Source organism: Agrilus planipennis, unplaced genomic scaffold (assembly GCF_000699045.2).
Source record: "Agrilus planipennis isolate EAB-ADULT unplaced genomic scaffold, Apla_2.0 scaffold36, whole genome shotgun sequence".
Taxonomy (NCBI): domain Eukaryota; kingdom Metazoa; phylum Arthropoda; class Insecta; order Coleoptera; family Buprestidae; genus Agrilus; species Agrilus planipennis.
In genome coordinates this window covers 841,338-856,561 of record NW_020438956.1, presented here as the reverse complement: position 1 = coordinate 856,561, position 15,224 = coordinate 841,338, and the positions used below count along the sequence as shown (strand labels likewise).

Below are 15,224 nucleotides of genomic sequence, written 5' to 3'. Positions count from 1 at the left end.
CTTGTAACATTTTATATGAAAGAAGCATTTTTTAATTGCTTTTACCTACGACCTAATTAAATATTTTAGTACAACTACTTTAAGCCCCTCTTGTTTGTAACAATATCAAATTAAAATGGGTGAATAAAAATAAGGCTTGAAGTAACATTTTAGAACAATGGTAAATTTTCGACTTTAAGTTCGTAATCAATTGTCATCCCAAAGGAATTTTATTTCGCTGACGCGACAAAGAAAGCCGTTTTATAGTCAGTATTAACGTAAATCCTTCCCGTAAAATTCCGAGAAGATATAATCCATTATTGCTTCAGTTCCTGGACAGAGATCCCTTGCTTTGATGGTTTTTGTCAAGCGCTTAAGTAAATTCAGGTTTTAAAAAGATAATCAAGGAAATAAAGTACGTATTAACTATCAAATTATGAAATGGTTTTTTCCGAATGGCGAAAATACGATAAAATTACTGGCAAGGTTTATTTCAAGGCAAATTAGAAATTTAAATTTGATTAATATGACGCTTTTTTTTGTAACTAATGGATTGAAACATCCAAGTGTATTTTTATATGTAGACCTGAAATTCTACGTTTTGTATTTTTAATTTTCTACAACCCCACTTTCAGTAAAGAAACACTTTATTACTGCTGTCTCTCCCTCGCTGAGAATCGAACCTAGGGCACCGGTTTTACTCATAAGTAATCTAACACTAAGCTACGAGGAGGTGATAATTTTTTCTCATTAATTTGACTATCAGTGGTGGATAAAGTTAATTCAAAAATCAATTTACAAATGCATTGAATCACACGTTCGCAATAAAACTTAAATATACCAAAAATTTAGTTTATTGAATAAGTTGCGTTTAGTTAAATAATACAGTAATATGTAATACTTACTGAATTCTCCCTGCAAAGATTTCTATTGCATTTTCGTTGTAACATCGCAAAAATGAAATCTAACAATTACCGATAGTTTAAAATTAAAATGCACCTAATACTACGAAATCTCTTCTATTTTAGCTTTGAATTTTTTACCTAATTAATTACAAGGGCGGACTGAAAATTTCGTAGGCTGACCCACATATGGCTCTTCTAGTATCAAATCCATATGATTTTAAGTTAGCCCTAACCTTCAAAAGACACGTGTATACATTTGACAGCTGTTGCACTATTAGTATCTGAGTTATAACATTTTTAGTGAAAGAACTTTTGTTGTTTGAAAAAGAAAGTGCTGTTTTATCAAGACAATGCACCGTGTCACAAATCAATGAAATCGATGGCAAAATTCCATGAATTGGGCTTCGAATTGCTTGCACATCCACCGTACTCTCCAGATCTCGCCTCCAGCGACTTTTTTCTGTTCTCAGACCGAAATTTCGCGCCTATGAAGAGGTAATCGCCGAAACTGAAGCCTATTTTGAGGGTAAAGACAAATCGTATTATAAAAATGGTATCGAAAAATTGCATGACCGCTATAATCGTTGTATGGCTCTCGAAGGGAACTATATTGAATAATAAAATCAAATTCTATCAAAAAAAATAATTTTTTTTAAGGTAGCCTACGAACTTTTCAGCCCGCCTGTTAACATTGTTTAAAAATCCGATGTAGCAAATGAAATGCTGCAGTTCGGATAATAATCAACAAAAAAATAGGTAAATAAACAATTTGCTCCTATTCTAGAAACCTTTCGTAAGAAATACCAAAATTAATCAAAGGATATTTTAAGCTTTTAATGGACAAGGGACTACTTATCTAAGTACCTCTTAACGTGCTTTATATGAAGAATGCTGACGTAACTTTTATATTACCGATATTAGTTATTTTCGTTAACAAAGCACTTCCAGTTTGTCTAATCATGAGAAGATTACGAAAGTGGAAGAAAGCCGGGCTCGAAAGAGATTCTACAGCTCTTTCTCTTTCTCCACTACCAGATAAGAGTTAAAGCCCTTAAAGACGGTGGGTATTACGGATAGAATCAATTAAATGGAATTTACGTTTATCAAGATCCACGGAGCAAAATCTCACAAGTCGAAAATTTTGCTAATACAAAATCAATAATCAGCTTCCCGTCGTCGTCGGTCTATAAATCTACGATAACGCTTATTTTCGAATAAGCGAAAGAGGCCCCTTTAAATTAGAGAATGATGAGTCATTAGAACTTGCATCTTTGGGTAAAATTTATTAGCAAACACGTCACAACAACAGATTTATTACTATTAGTTTTGTTTTCCTTTCCACAAACTGATTAAACTTGGAAAAAAGTTAAAACGACATTGGATTAACATTTGTAAAAACAAATAAGCATTTAAAGTTTTCAAATTGAGTAAAATAATTCATTAAGTCATTAATGTGAACGTATCTACCTGACATCAAATTACAATGTGTACTTTACATTACCTAATTAAAATGATGAATTTTTTTACCATAGTTTTTGAAATTAAACTTATTTTTATATTAAATTACTTAGTCGAATACAGTAGAGCCAAATTTTCAAGACCTTTACAGGGACTTTAATAACACTATTGTGATCCGTCAAATGAGCATACACCATCTGGTGGCAAAATTTATAAACTACTTTCCAATAAAAACTAACCGTTTTATGTATGTAAAAAATATATTCGGAAAATTAGAGAAAAAAGAAAACTAATAGAAGCTTGGATGAAAGCAGTAGTTATCAAAGAAGTGAATTCCGGAATAAAAATTTGTTCACGTCATTTTAATGCACATGATTATATTTCAGCAAGTATTTACCATCAGCCATAACCTTAATATTTAAAACTAGAATCATACTAAAATTATAAAGTGAGAAATTATTTATTCCTGTGTAATTGATTTAACACAATTCTAATGATACGATATAAGTATTTTGAGGTTAAGAACCTACCTGCTGCAATACAACAAAGTTGCAATAATGTGTTTGCAACGTTCTCTTAAATCGGCTTTGCACGTGCAAGTCATTGATATGATATTGCTTAAATCACCCAGAATCACCTCACCAATTATATAACGTGAATCACTTTTTAAATCCGAAGTTTGTAAAAAGTAGGCAGTAAACTTGACGGAATTTGAAGGCTAGCTTCCGGATTTGTTATTTCCGAATTTTATAATGTGATTGGCATTAAAAACACGCTCACCTTCAACGAAATTTCCTTTCCGAGGCTTTGTGTCAGCCCAATCACATATTGTGTTAATACTTATCATTTTATCGTAATTTAAAAATTTGGAAATTTCACGGTACACTATAGGAACTGCGATAAATTTTCCCTAATCGGCGCCATGTTTTTGGGCTCCTCCCATTTGACGGATCCCAATAGGTAAGGGCGAATTCACAACTGAACATTTAAGAGATATTCTATTATATACAGTCATCTTGTTGTTGATGTAAAATTCGTACAAATGCGTTCGGAAATCTTTTTATACATGCATATAAATAAAGTAATATAAGTCTAATAAATGCAATTGAAAGATCTAACATTGTTCAAAAGATTTTGAGAGACTAAGACAGTTTTTAGTGCAGCAAGTGACATAAAAGGAAAAAATACCGACCAAGAAATGTGTAATTTCTACGTTCGGTACAAAATTTGCCTTATCTGTAAATATGAACTAGCAAGCAGTCAATATACAAAACGATACAACGTCAGCATCGGGGAGAGAGCATAAAACAAACTTTATCGTAATATCATATATTGATTTACTTGTGGAGAAGCTAAAGTTATAGCGTTATATATGTTGACATTTACATAATCTTTAATTCTCTCTAGAGAGAGTATAGATACTATACTTCCAATTTCTGATTCTATTTTCTTTACATAACATCCCAATTAATTTGAAGGAGACGCTTAACTCGCAGGACTAAACCTTTCTCGATACAGAGATCCTGGGGACGTTTTTATTATTTGCAATTCTCTCGCATTCGACGACGAACATGAAAACTAACTTAAAGATTGATCATCATCATCATCATATTAAACGATTGTTGCCGATAGAAGATGCGATTTGAAATAATAATGGCCCCTAACTAAACTTTCAGGGTATAGAAATGAATAAATGACGATAATGTACATAAAGGATATTAAATTCGGTCTCTATGTCTTGATACAATTGGACGCATATACTGGGTGTCCCAAAAAATAGCAGTAAATTAAAAGAGGAAGGATTTTAATTATGAGGAATTTTTTAACTACCTTAACCTTAACTACCCAACTGATCATCATAAAATTTTGTAGACACATTGTCAGGGATACCGAAAAGGACATAGGGTACTGTTTATTAGAAAAAAAAAATACTGTTTCGAGGAAAAGAAAAATTAGTTTTATGTGGTCGTCGATGATCTTTGACATGTATTAAGCACATCAAAATATTAAAATTGTTGGCCAATAAAAAGAGCAACAGTGATTTATTCGTACGCAAATATAAATGACGTCAAATAAGTAAATACCAGAAAAAAAAGAAATTTTAAAATGAATAGTCGCGATCATTAAGACAAAATTCTAGTTTTGTTATTTTGAAAACCAAAATTAGGGAAACACACTCGAACTTAAATATGAGACTTGTAAGTAACTTCGCTGTATACAATATTGAATAAATTTCTTACTTTGGATTTTGATATACTAAGATTTAGTTTTTCTTTTTTTTATTTCAGGAGGAATTCTTTGTAAAGGTTGGCGCAAGGAATGGGTGGTGCTTTATGAAGATTCAACGATAGCCTTTTACGCAGAAAAGGGTTTGAACAGAGCTCGTGGGGAGGTTTTGATCAGTGATTCGCCCGACTTATTAGCCGTAGGAGAATGGACCAGACAAGTGCCCAAGCCTCCGCGCGTTCCTAGACCGTGTCAAGTAGGTCAGTTGATAGTGGTAGGCAACAGATATCCAAAACAAGTTCACTGGCTTATAGCGCCATCGTGTAACGAAGTCGAGTACGTATTAATTTTAATTACCTAATGTAGAGATGAGTTACAAAGATAGAAGAGTGATACTTAGTTTGTATAAAGAGCAACAGGCAGTTATAGAGGTGGGGAGCTGCAACGTAGATAAGTGAATATTAGGAAGGGAGTCAGACAGGGATGTACACTGTCACCGCTACTTTTTAATCTATACATCGAAGACGCGATCAACATCATTAAAGACAGTACAGTAGGGATAGATATACAGGAGCAAAAGATTAGTATGGTTAGAATTACAGATGATATAGAATTATTAGTATCTAGCAAGAAGGAGTTAGAAATAGCTTTAAATAAAATGAAAGCGGTATTGACAAAACAGTATTGTATGAAAATAAATAAAAGTAAACAAAAATACTGGTATGCAAAGGAAGAAAAAGTAGGGAAAGAGCTAATGTAAAGATAGGAGGCGAAGGATTAGTAGAAGTGGTCGATTTTACGTATCTAGGAAGTCAGATAAGTCAGGACGGAAGGAATAGTAGGGATTTAAAGCAAAGGATAGCGCAGAGTCGAGTCGTCTTCAATAAAGAGAAGTCACTTCTATGCTCAGGAAAGGTTAATTTAAAATTTCGAAAAAGATTGTTAAATGCGTATGTTTGGAGCGGGGTGCTGTATGGGTGCGAAACATGGACGGTCGGCGCGGCGGAAAAAAAGAGGTTAAAACCGTTCTAAATGTGGTGTTACAGGCGAATGATTAGGATACCGTGGCTAGAGAAGGTTAGAAATTTAGTAGTATTAGAAAGAATCGGAAAACAGAGGACTCTATGGAAATCAATAAGAAATAAGCGAGATAGATTGGTAGGACACCTTCTCAGGCATGAAGGTCTAGTCAGAGACATATTAGAGGCAGAAACGGGAGTTAGGAGGGGTAAATAAAACAAGAAATCACCGAATAATGCGAGAATAAGTGTTGCGTTCAATTTAGATCTTCAAAAACAATTATCACACAAGAAAATTAAATAGATGACATATCTGTTATATTATAATTATAATTAATATTTTTTTTGATAACTATTACAACGATCGCGGCAGGAGATTTATTACGCTCAATCCTTTTATTACAGCATCATTAATAATGGAAACTTTTCTTTTATTTCAGTGACTGGATGACAGCAATTAGTAACACGGTAAGCACATATATTTTTTTTCTTTTAAATCTTTACAAAAAATGACTAGCACCTACAACCTACATGTAGAACATTAGTTGCTTAGAAAATTTAATTTTGTTTTCTGGAAAATAACGTCCATGTAAATTATATTGAATAAGTAATTGTTAATTTTTATTTTCATATTGGGACCTAACAAAATGGCAATTTTTATAAAGATGGCGGTTTTAAAACTATAATAGTTTTTAGATTAAAGTGAAAAGAACTTTGAAAACAACGTCAAATATAGCAAAAATAAAAAGCATTGCTGGAAAAATATTTATTTCATGGAAAAATTTTACTCTGCACTTTCTCAACGTGATGATAATTAGGTAGAAAAAATTTGTAGAAATTAGATGTGTATATTTTGGACAAAATCGGTTCAAAGCAGTTAGGCAAAATAAAATTTCCCTTTCAAGGTGTCTGGAAATCGCTTAACGTTAGCTTTTGTATATATTTCATTTTGCGAATTCCAGCGACGATCGTTTTTCCTCTTAGCACTATCAAGCTGCCTGTTGTGTTGTTTTTATTTTGTTTTCGTGTCCTCTACCGACTAAGACTGGTCCGAGGACACCTTCTGGGAATCCAAGAAGAAAAACGATTTTCACTGGAATTCGCGAAATGGAATATAGGTATAACAAGTAACGTTAAAATATTTTTTCACACCTTACAAGGGAAAATACCTGATTTTCGATACTTTACGAATTTTCCCTCATTTTAATTTGTTGCTGCTCGATGTTGTGTACTATTACAATCTTTACACGAAGAGTTTGAGCATAGTGTCAAATGTGCTATTGTTTGTTTATTTCCTTATTTTCTAAGATGCTTAGTAGTAATATTTGATTGGACTTATGGTTGAAATTGGAAAGAAGACAATATAAAAATATAAAAAACTATATTCAACAACTTTAACTTATGTCCGAATCGTTAGTTTTATTGACTTCTATTTATGCTGATGATTTTAAACTTTACTTTGTAAACTAACTTTTTACTTTGCTGCCGTAATTTTCAATTTTTTTTTTGTTAGCCAATAGGTAATTTAACTAATTTCGAGGAAACAAGTTGTAAGAATTTTTAAAATACGTATTATATACAGTGGAATTCGTTTATTATGACTCCGCCTATATTAACCAACCGCTTAATATGAAGTAATTGCAGTGTTAAGTTTCGTTTTCATATTAAATTCTCTATAGGAAAGTTTGGATATAATGACTCCGTTTAAAATGACATATCGTTTATTATGACTGATTCTCAAGAAATCATATCCGACTATAGTGACCCAAATGATTAATAATAACATTTTCGCTCATTTTTCTGACCCTTCTTATGTATACTGATATTACAATTATCGTTCTTTTTCTTATTCTGTTAATAAATATATACAATTTGTAGTTTTTCTCTCTATTAAACTAAATAACTAACCAAAATAGAAAGTTGTTTATTTTCTAAGACTATGCTTTGTATGACGCCCGCTTAGTATGACGTGTTTGTCATTTTCCTTCGATGTCATTATAAGCGGATTCTACTGTATTAGAATTGCTCCATTAAAATAACACCAATAGACGTTTAATTCTTAAGTTGCTATTGCATTATGCTCCGTACTGAAATGGAAAATATTGAAAAAAATCAAGTTTTAATCTAAAAATATCGTTATGCTATTTTCATTATTACAGAGGTAGTCCATAGCAAAGAAAGTGAATATTTCAATGTTGTTCCAATACAATTTTTCCTTATTTTGGGGCAAAAATTGGACCTTATTGATACGTCCCTTTGCAACATTGTATGTATAAAAAGCAACAATAGTTATTAAAAAATGCTTTCTAAATTCTATTCAACGTGTTGTACTCCCATTCAATCCGTTCGGTTATAAAGATTTCCACGTTATTATGGTGCCTATAAACAAGCTGGAACAGATGTGATTCCTGAAAGCCCCTTAAATCTTGCATATGTCCCTGTTTCTTACGAGAAAATCCTTGAAATACCTTGCAAGGATACAGAAGGCGTCAGAAACACAAATAAAGCATAAATCAGAATGATTTAACCACGTCGTTATAAGAAAAGTATAAGTACGACTGATTATTATCTAGGATAAAGCTAGAAAACAGCGTAGCAATAAACGTATAGTGTTATCCTGAAAAGTCGTAAATACGAATGAAATTAAGTTCTGTATGACGAACATCATTGTAGCACATAGACGTAGATACTTTATAATCAATAAAAATTTTTCAAGCTAATATTGTTGAAATAATATTGTATGCTAAGGAAAACAATGGTTTCAAATATATATTATAATGAATTTTCCAGTAAATATTCATTTACTCGTTTTAAATAACGTACGGAAACCATAATAAGATTCGTATAGTATGTATTAGAATCTGAAAAGTAACTGATCAGATGACTGGATCAAGGGAAAGGTTATTATACTTTGATCAATTCCTGATTAGATGTCAGAACTAACGGATAGAGTAGTGTACTGATCAGAAAGCCGGATCAAAGGAAAGGATAAAGCACGCTGATCAGCTTCTTATCATCAGGTGACCAGATCAAGGAATGGAGAACTGTACTCTGATCAGGAACTGATCAGGTGCTCGTATTACACAAAATCTGATCCGGACCTGATCATAATCGAGATTCCCTGAACTAATTTCTAGTCGGGATGTCATGTTATGATTATGGTGGGATAGATAACATGAATGAAGCGTGCGGTCCTAAAGCGGAAGTCCGGTCTGATTTTTAAATTCTGCATAACGTACGTTATTCTTTATTTTCTCGTTGTAATGTGGAACCCTACAAAGAAGGCTAGAAGATGTGCCATATACATATGTAGTAGATATGTGTCGTTTCATAATTGGTTCACACAATAAATTTTTATTTCAGAAAAGTTTTGCAGTTCATCACGAGCATATAAAGCCCTTCGTATTATCACGTAACGGCATTGTTAAAGCTGTAATAATAAAAAGGAGACGTCGTTACCGGTCGTATGTAATCATACGCCTGATTAACTCTCAACGCTGCGAATATACATTTCAGACAATTCCAATAATTGCATTTTAGATCATTACCGTTCGTATATCAGAAACGTAAGCCAACTGTAACTGGCAAAATAATAGAAATGACGCGCAGAAATAACACGGTTCTTGTTCTGTCGTCTTTTATTCGCGCATCTAATTTTATTTAAGGAAGTAACCTGTCTCCTTGCCTCCTTTGAATGTTACAGGCTAATTTAGAGTCAGTTTCCGTTATACGAACGAAGTATGATTTTGTATCTTGAATAACGAACATGATATGTGTTTCTACGTGTTTTTTTATACATATTTAACTTATTATTTTGAGGAGGTATTAGTAAGAGTAGAAGAACAGAGGGCGCTATAGAAGTCAATAGGGTAAAAGATGGATAGTTGCCTCAGTGCAGTGTTGCCATTTTGAGGGATTTATCCCGATTCGAGGGATAAAGGGATTTTTCCTTATTTTCGCGGGATTATTTGTAATTTGCCATTTTTTGGTTGGTTTTGTTTGAATTTGTTGACCTGATATTATATTATGAAGGCGCTCATTTTTCTAATTGTAAACATAAAATTTTGTCAGCTATAATCGTATAATGCTGTACGATGAAACGGTTGATGCCTGCAGGTACCTGCTCAAGTCCCTACAGTAAATTGTCCTGAACTCTTTTGAATTGTATATTGTTTTCGTATCATTGTATGGTCTTCAGCAAACGTCTTGAGAGTGACCAGTCAACAGATCAGAAACAGATGTTAAAACTAATAAAAATAAATGTGGAGTTGGTGTATTGTTCCGAAATCCGAACATCTAAACATCTAAACCCCCAAGGCCTGGTATTGTCTACATTTTTGGGAAACGAGATAACTACATATAATAAAATTATCGGTATTATGCTATCGACACGAAAAGTTGTCCATGTTTACAGAAATATTGTCTATTTTTTTCTTCGAATAAACNGACGTAAGAGGGCTGTAAACCATTTTTGACCACCCACCCTTCGGTTGCTTATACTGAATAATAGCATAGATCCTCAGAAGGAAATTGTGAACCAGTGTTGTTAGTAATAAGCTGGAGGAATTTTTAGAGAAAATATGGGACTTTTTGGACTTGCGCGTGGGGGGATTTTTAGAGAAAATATGGGATTTTTTGGACCTGCGCGTGGGATTTTTTCCTGTAGTAGGTTGGCAACAGTGCCTCAGTGGGATACATGCCCTGCTTTTGAATACACCACGTTAGGGATGTTGGTGGAATTTGCCCGTTATTAAAATTAGAAGTGCCCCTCCCGTAGCGCCTAGTGCCTTGTAAGTTGTCAGAGTAGGCACATGCATTTTGTCCGTGTAAACAAAAATCTTTCGTGACCAAGTTTTAACGGGCATCATCATCATCATAAGGTCGTCAGTCCTAAGACTGGTTGGACACGCACATCCACTCATTCCTATCCTGAGCTAATCTTCACATTTCCCTAAAACTAGAACAACTGATATCCTTAACTATTTGCGAACATATGCAGTAACTCTAATATGTCTCTGACTAGACCTTCATGCCTGAGAAGGTGTCCTACCAACCTATCTCGCCTATTTCTTATTGACTTCCATAGAGTCAGTCCTCTGTTCTCATATTCTTTCTAAAACCTCTTCATTTCTAACCTTCTCTATTCACGGTGTCCTCATCATTTTCATCATCGCCACATTTCGAAAGCTTCTAACCTTTTCTTTTCAGCCGCGCCCACTGTCCAGCGCCGTGGTCCAAACATACACTTTCAACAATCTTTTTCGAATTTCTAAATTTACCGTTCGGGCGTCGAAATTATATTAGTAAGTAATTTCCATTGAATATTTTTATTACTGATTGTGGTTTCACTCAACTTTTTGTTTATTCGCTTGTATAATTTTTATTTATTTCGCAAATAGAAAGGGCATGTATCCGTATCAAAAAGGATAGTTATTTAATTTTACGGATAGTCGCTCAAAGGCCAACTAATCGCAACTATAAATTTTTTAACGAACAAAAACAGATCTTTTTCTTTTGGTGTTTTTTCCAACTTGTTTTAAATAAAATAAAGACGTAAGTGTTTCATTCTAGGTACACAGAAAAACCAGGCGTGGTGTTGCGCCGCATAAGCTGAACAGAAGATAGTTTAGCACTTGCATTCAAAATATAAAAAACATAAATATATGGTGATAATTAATGCTAATGCCAAAGTTGATTCTGTCTTTAAAATAACACTTTATATATTTACTAACAGTTTAGAGGCTATTTTGTCTACCCCTGTAGGAAGCCGTCCATGGTATTTTATAACGTTGATTAATATTTTGACTAATACTTAATACAGAATCTCAGTAAATAGTAAAGAATGATTATGTAAATTGATATAAATTTGTTTCTATCTGAAAAAATCATAGTGAGACGTGTATCCCCGCACGAGGTAAGTATCCCTCGCACCATTTTTTACGTTAGGCTACTATCCGCTACAGTAGGCTACTATCCCTCTTTTGAGAGGTCAAATAAAACTGGATTTACTCAAAACTAATATTAATTACGTTTACATAAAAAGGCTACTACAAAAGATCAAAGACCTATGTTTTGATATATATATCGTATTGTTCTTTGTAAGTACATATTTTTTAATAATAGAGTTTTTGAAGTGAAACTTCTTTACGGACGGTAGAGTATGTTCGTTTTATGCGAGTTGCTATGTAACGAAATCATGCAACGCATTTCCCCCGCTGTCTGTCCCTATTTATGCTTAGATCTTTAAAACTACGAAACGGATTTTAATGCGTTTTTTTTTAATAGATAGAGTAATTCAAGAGGAAGGTTTATATGTATAATACATGCATAATATAGTGGAGAAACATTGATAATTTTGGAGGTTTGTAATATGATGTTGTAAATAAACACATTTTTTTGCTCTTACATTGCAAACGCTGGCTGAACCCTACGTGATATATCAAAATAATATACTGTAGCATTGTACACCTTAAGAAGGTCTGCAAAAAAGTCTGGGATGGTATATGTCTATCTCTTAGGGATAACCCACAATAACCATTTTTTATCCTTTACTTTTTACGAGAAATAATGGCTTATTTACGAAGCGATTTTAAGCAATACAGCATTAATCCTTATCTAATTAAGTACTTTTAAATACATTGTGTATTTAATATAGATCAATATGGCCCTTTATAGCATGTAATTTAAATGAATATTTTCGATGATATTACAGACTTAAAATGCAGGGACATAGTGGTTGCGACGGTACCGGCCGGTTTGTCTAATGACAATAAAGCTGTGATTGTTGTAAATAAAGACATTCTATAGTGTATTACTATCAGCATTGCACCTGTGCGAAGCACAGTGTACAAATAATACCATTAAACCAATTCCTTAACCCGTATCCCGGTATGTTTGTGTGTTTGAAGAAGTTTCACTTCAGTAGCGTGTTGTATAATTACACGTTGCAATTTTTTTTTTTTTTTTGAAAAGTGGGGCAACTATACGGTTTTTACCCTAATAGGTGAGATATGTTGGTAAGACACGTTCTCAGGTACGAAAGGCTACTTAGAGACATATTAGAAGTAGAAACAGGAGTTAAGAGGAGTAGATTAGATTACTGTTTACAAACGATTAAGGATGGGGGATGTTCTAGTATTTTGGAAATTCGAAGATTAACTCAGAATAAGATAGAGCGGAGGTGTGTGTCTGACCAGTCTTAGGACTGATGATGATTTAACTTATTATTAAGATAATATTGGAATATCATAATGACAAATACCTATCCATATTAGTTTAAAAAGTGAAAATATAGTGTACGGGAAACTATTTTATTACAATTCCAATACAATAATGCTACTTAATCGTGATCCAAACAAGTATACCACATTTGACGTCAATAGTTAATAAACAGGCGCTAGTTTTGTTACATGACGATAAATTTCAATTAAATGGGATTTAAAATGTGTTATATACTTTGTATGGTAACATACAATTTCAATTATTAAAAGCTGGCCAATTCAATTAATATTAATTCCAATTTTATGCAATAATTGACAGTAAAAGTAAATTTTGTATAGTTGAAACAATAATACATATAGAACGTATAGAATATCATTGAAAATAGTATTACTCTCGAATGTATTACAAAATTCCACACTTCCAAAAATATTCAAAGTATAAGCAAACAAAAAAAAATACACATTAAAATCCAGATGTAATATATTCCTGTATTTATTCAGTTGCTGAGTTAATATTGCAACGATTTATAGAGAAATTATGAGAAAGCACGTGGCAATATTGACAAATACCCTCTTATATTCTTGGTTCAAAAAGGTAACAACAAAGCTAAGATATATTTTTTTTTAAGAAAAAAGAAACGACTGTAAAATGGGATAAATACAACTCTCATTTTTTCTCTTTCGCCAACATTTCGCTCGTTTATTGGACTTCACTAGTGCTCTGAAAAAATTAGGGACTGACATTTTCTAAACCGTTGTTTTCATTTCATCTTACCCGATATTTATTAGCAATTGAGTTTTTTAATTAAAGACAAAGATTTTTTTAACTTGTAACCTTTTGTTTCCCATATAATAACCAACTAATTTCAAATTTATATTTAGTTATCTAGTTTGCGGTTTTTTTTTGTTAGAATTTGTTATAATCATCTTGAAGTCGTTCCTTTTTTTTAGAAAAACGTTCAACTTTTTATTTCTTTAGCATTTTTTTTAACACGAATACTTACTAATTGTGAGTTGCTAACAAAAATGAGGTTGCTGAAAGTCCTTTTAAGATAATTTATTATTTTAATGGCACTGAAACCGTAGCGCATGTACCTATATGAGTATACAAAACAAAAATTTTTAGTTTTGTTGTTTCGGAAAGAATTCCATTTGTCCTTAATAAAATTCAACCTACTCGTATTTGTGGTAGTAAGCACTTTTTATCCAATAAATGTTGCAGTTATATAAAAAATACAAAAATATCATTTAACAATAAACCCCTCCCCAAGTAACCTTTGCACTAGACCCCCTCCTTCCATATTGTTTATGGACAACTTTTTATATATTGTAAAAATAGAAGAGAGCCCGTCATTGGAGTTGCTTCCATATCCGATGCTGGACGTCTACATTTCGCATCGGATAGCATCGTGCTAGCGAAACGTTAGATATATATATATATGTATATTTTTTAGAAATAATATTATTCTTAAAAAAAAAGTTCCGAGGATACCTAAATATATACGTATTCTCGACTTGCAAAGCAAAACAATAATTTATTACAGAATGCCATATAGGCATGTATCTACTTAATAAACGTAACTGTAGAAACCGACAGTTAGTAAAAGGAATATTTTACATTAATTATATTTTATGAGCATAGCACATACCACTAAATATCAATGTACACCTCATGATTATAATTTCAGCTTCCGCCACCTCCTCAGCTCACCCTGGATGAGAAAAGGCGTAGGTCACTTTCATTATCAGCCTTGAAGGAAGTCATACAACCGACGGATAGTCACAAACGTAAGTGCAATTGTTTGGTGTAATGTTGTAATGTATTTATATGAGGAGGAATTTTATTACGGAAAGCAATTTTGACAGGAATGTTTAGCTCAATAAGATAAGTCAATGGTTTTACATACGTACCCTTTATACTTTGTGGGTATGCTACATAAGAGAGTAGAGAAACAAACATAAACAGAAGGAAACATCCGAATCCTGAATTTATCGAGTACCTACAGGCAGGTACGCCTCGAGTAAACTTTTCTAAAAAATTATAAAATTAAAAAAATGATTCACCATCCAATTACTAGAAATAAACCGAAAAATTGTAAACATTTACTTTAACTCATTATTTTTGTAAAACATGGTTAATGGGCACATTACCTAGATACGTAAAGTTGTACAACTATAATTTAAATCAGATTTTACACTTTAACCGTTGAACATGTACCAAGTAGTCTAAATTCAAACAAAATAGCTCAAAACCCCAACATCAAAACACGTGTTTTCTTTTTGTTTGTTCTACAATAACCGCCAAAGTTTTTCCAATCTTCATATTTTAGTCTACATTTATATTCATATCAATGGGTTTCTAACTTTATGAGAAACATATACAAATAAATATGTTAAATAATATATATATATATGTT

The 15,224-nt window shown here is 32.6% G+C and overlaps 1 protein-coding gene across 2 annotated transcripts in view; it reads left to right on the top strand.

Annotated features, from left to right (window-relative positions):
• Nucleotides 1-15,224, top strand: part of LOC108733980 — a 78,381-nt gene that overhangs the window by 51,899 nt on the left and 11,258 nt on the right. For both annotated transcript variants that reach the window (XR_003231216.1, XM_025975013.1), the window contains exons 3-5: nt 4,631-4,904; nt 6,028-6,055; nt 14,496-14,595. Coding sequence is in view for 1 of the 2 variants with exons in the window: in XM_025975013.1 (XP_025830798.1) it covers nt 4,631-4,904; nt 6,028-6,055; nt 14,496-14,595 (402 nt within the window). In the remaining variant the exon portion in view is untranslated. The remainder of the gene's footprint in view (nt 1-4,630; nt 4,905-6,027; nt 6,056-14,495; nt 14,596-15,224) is intronic.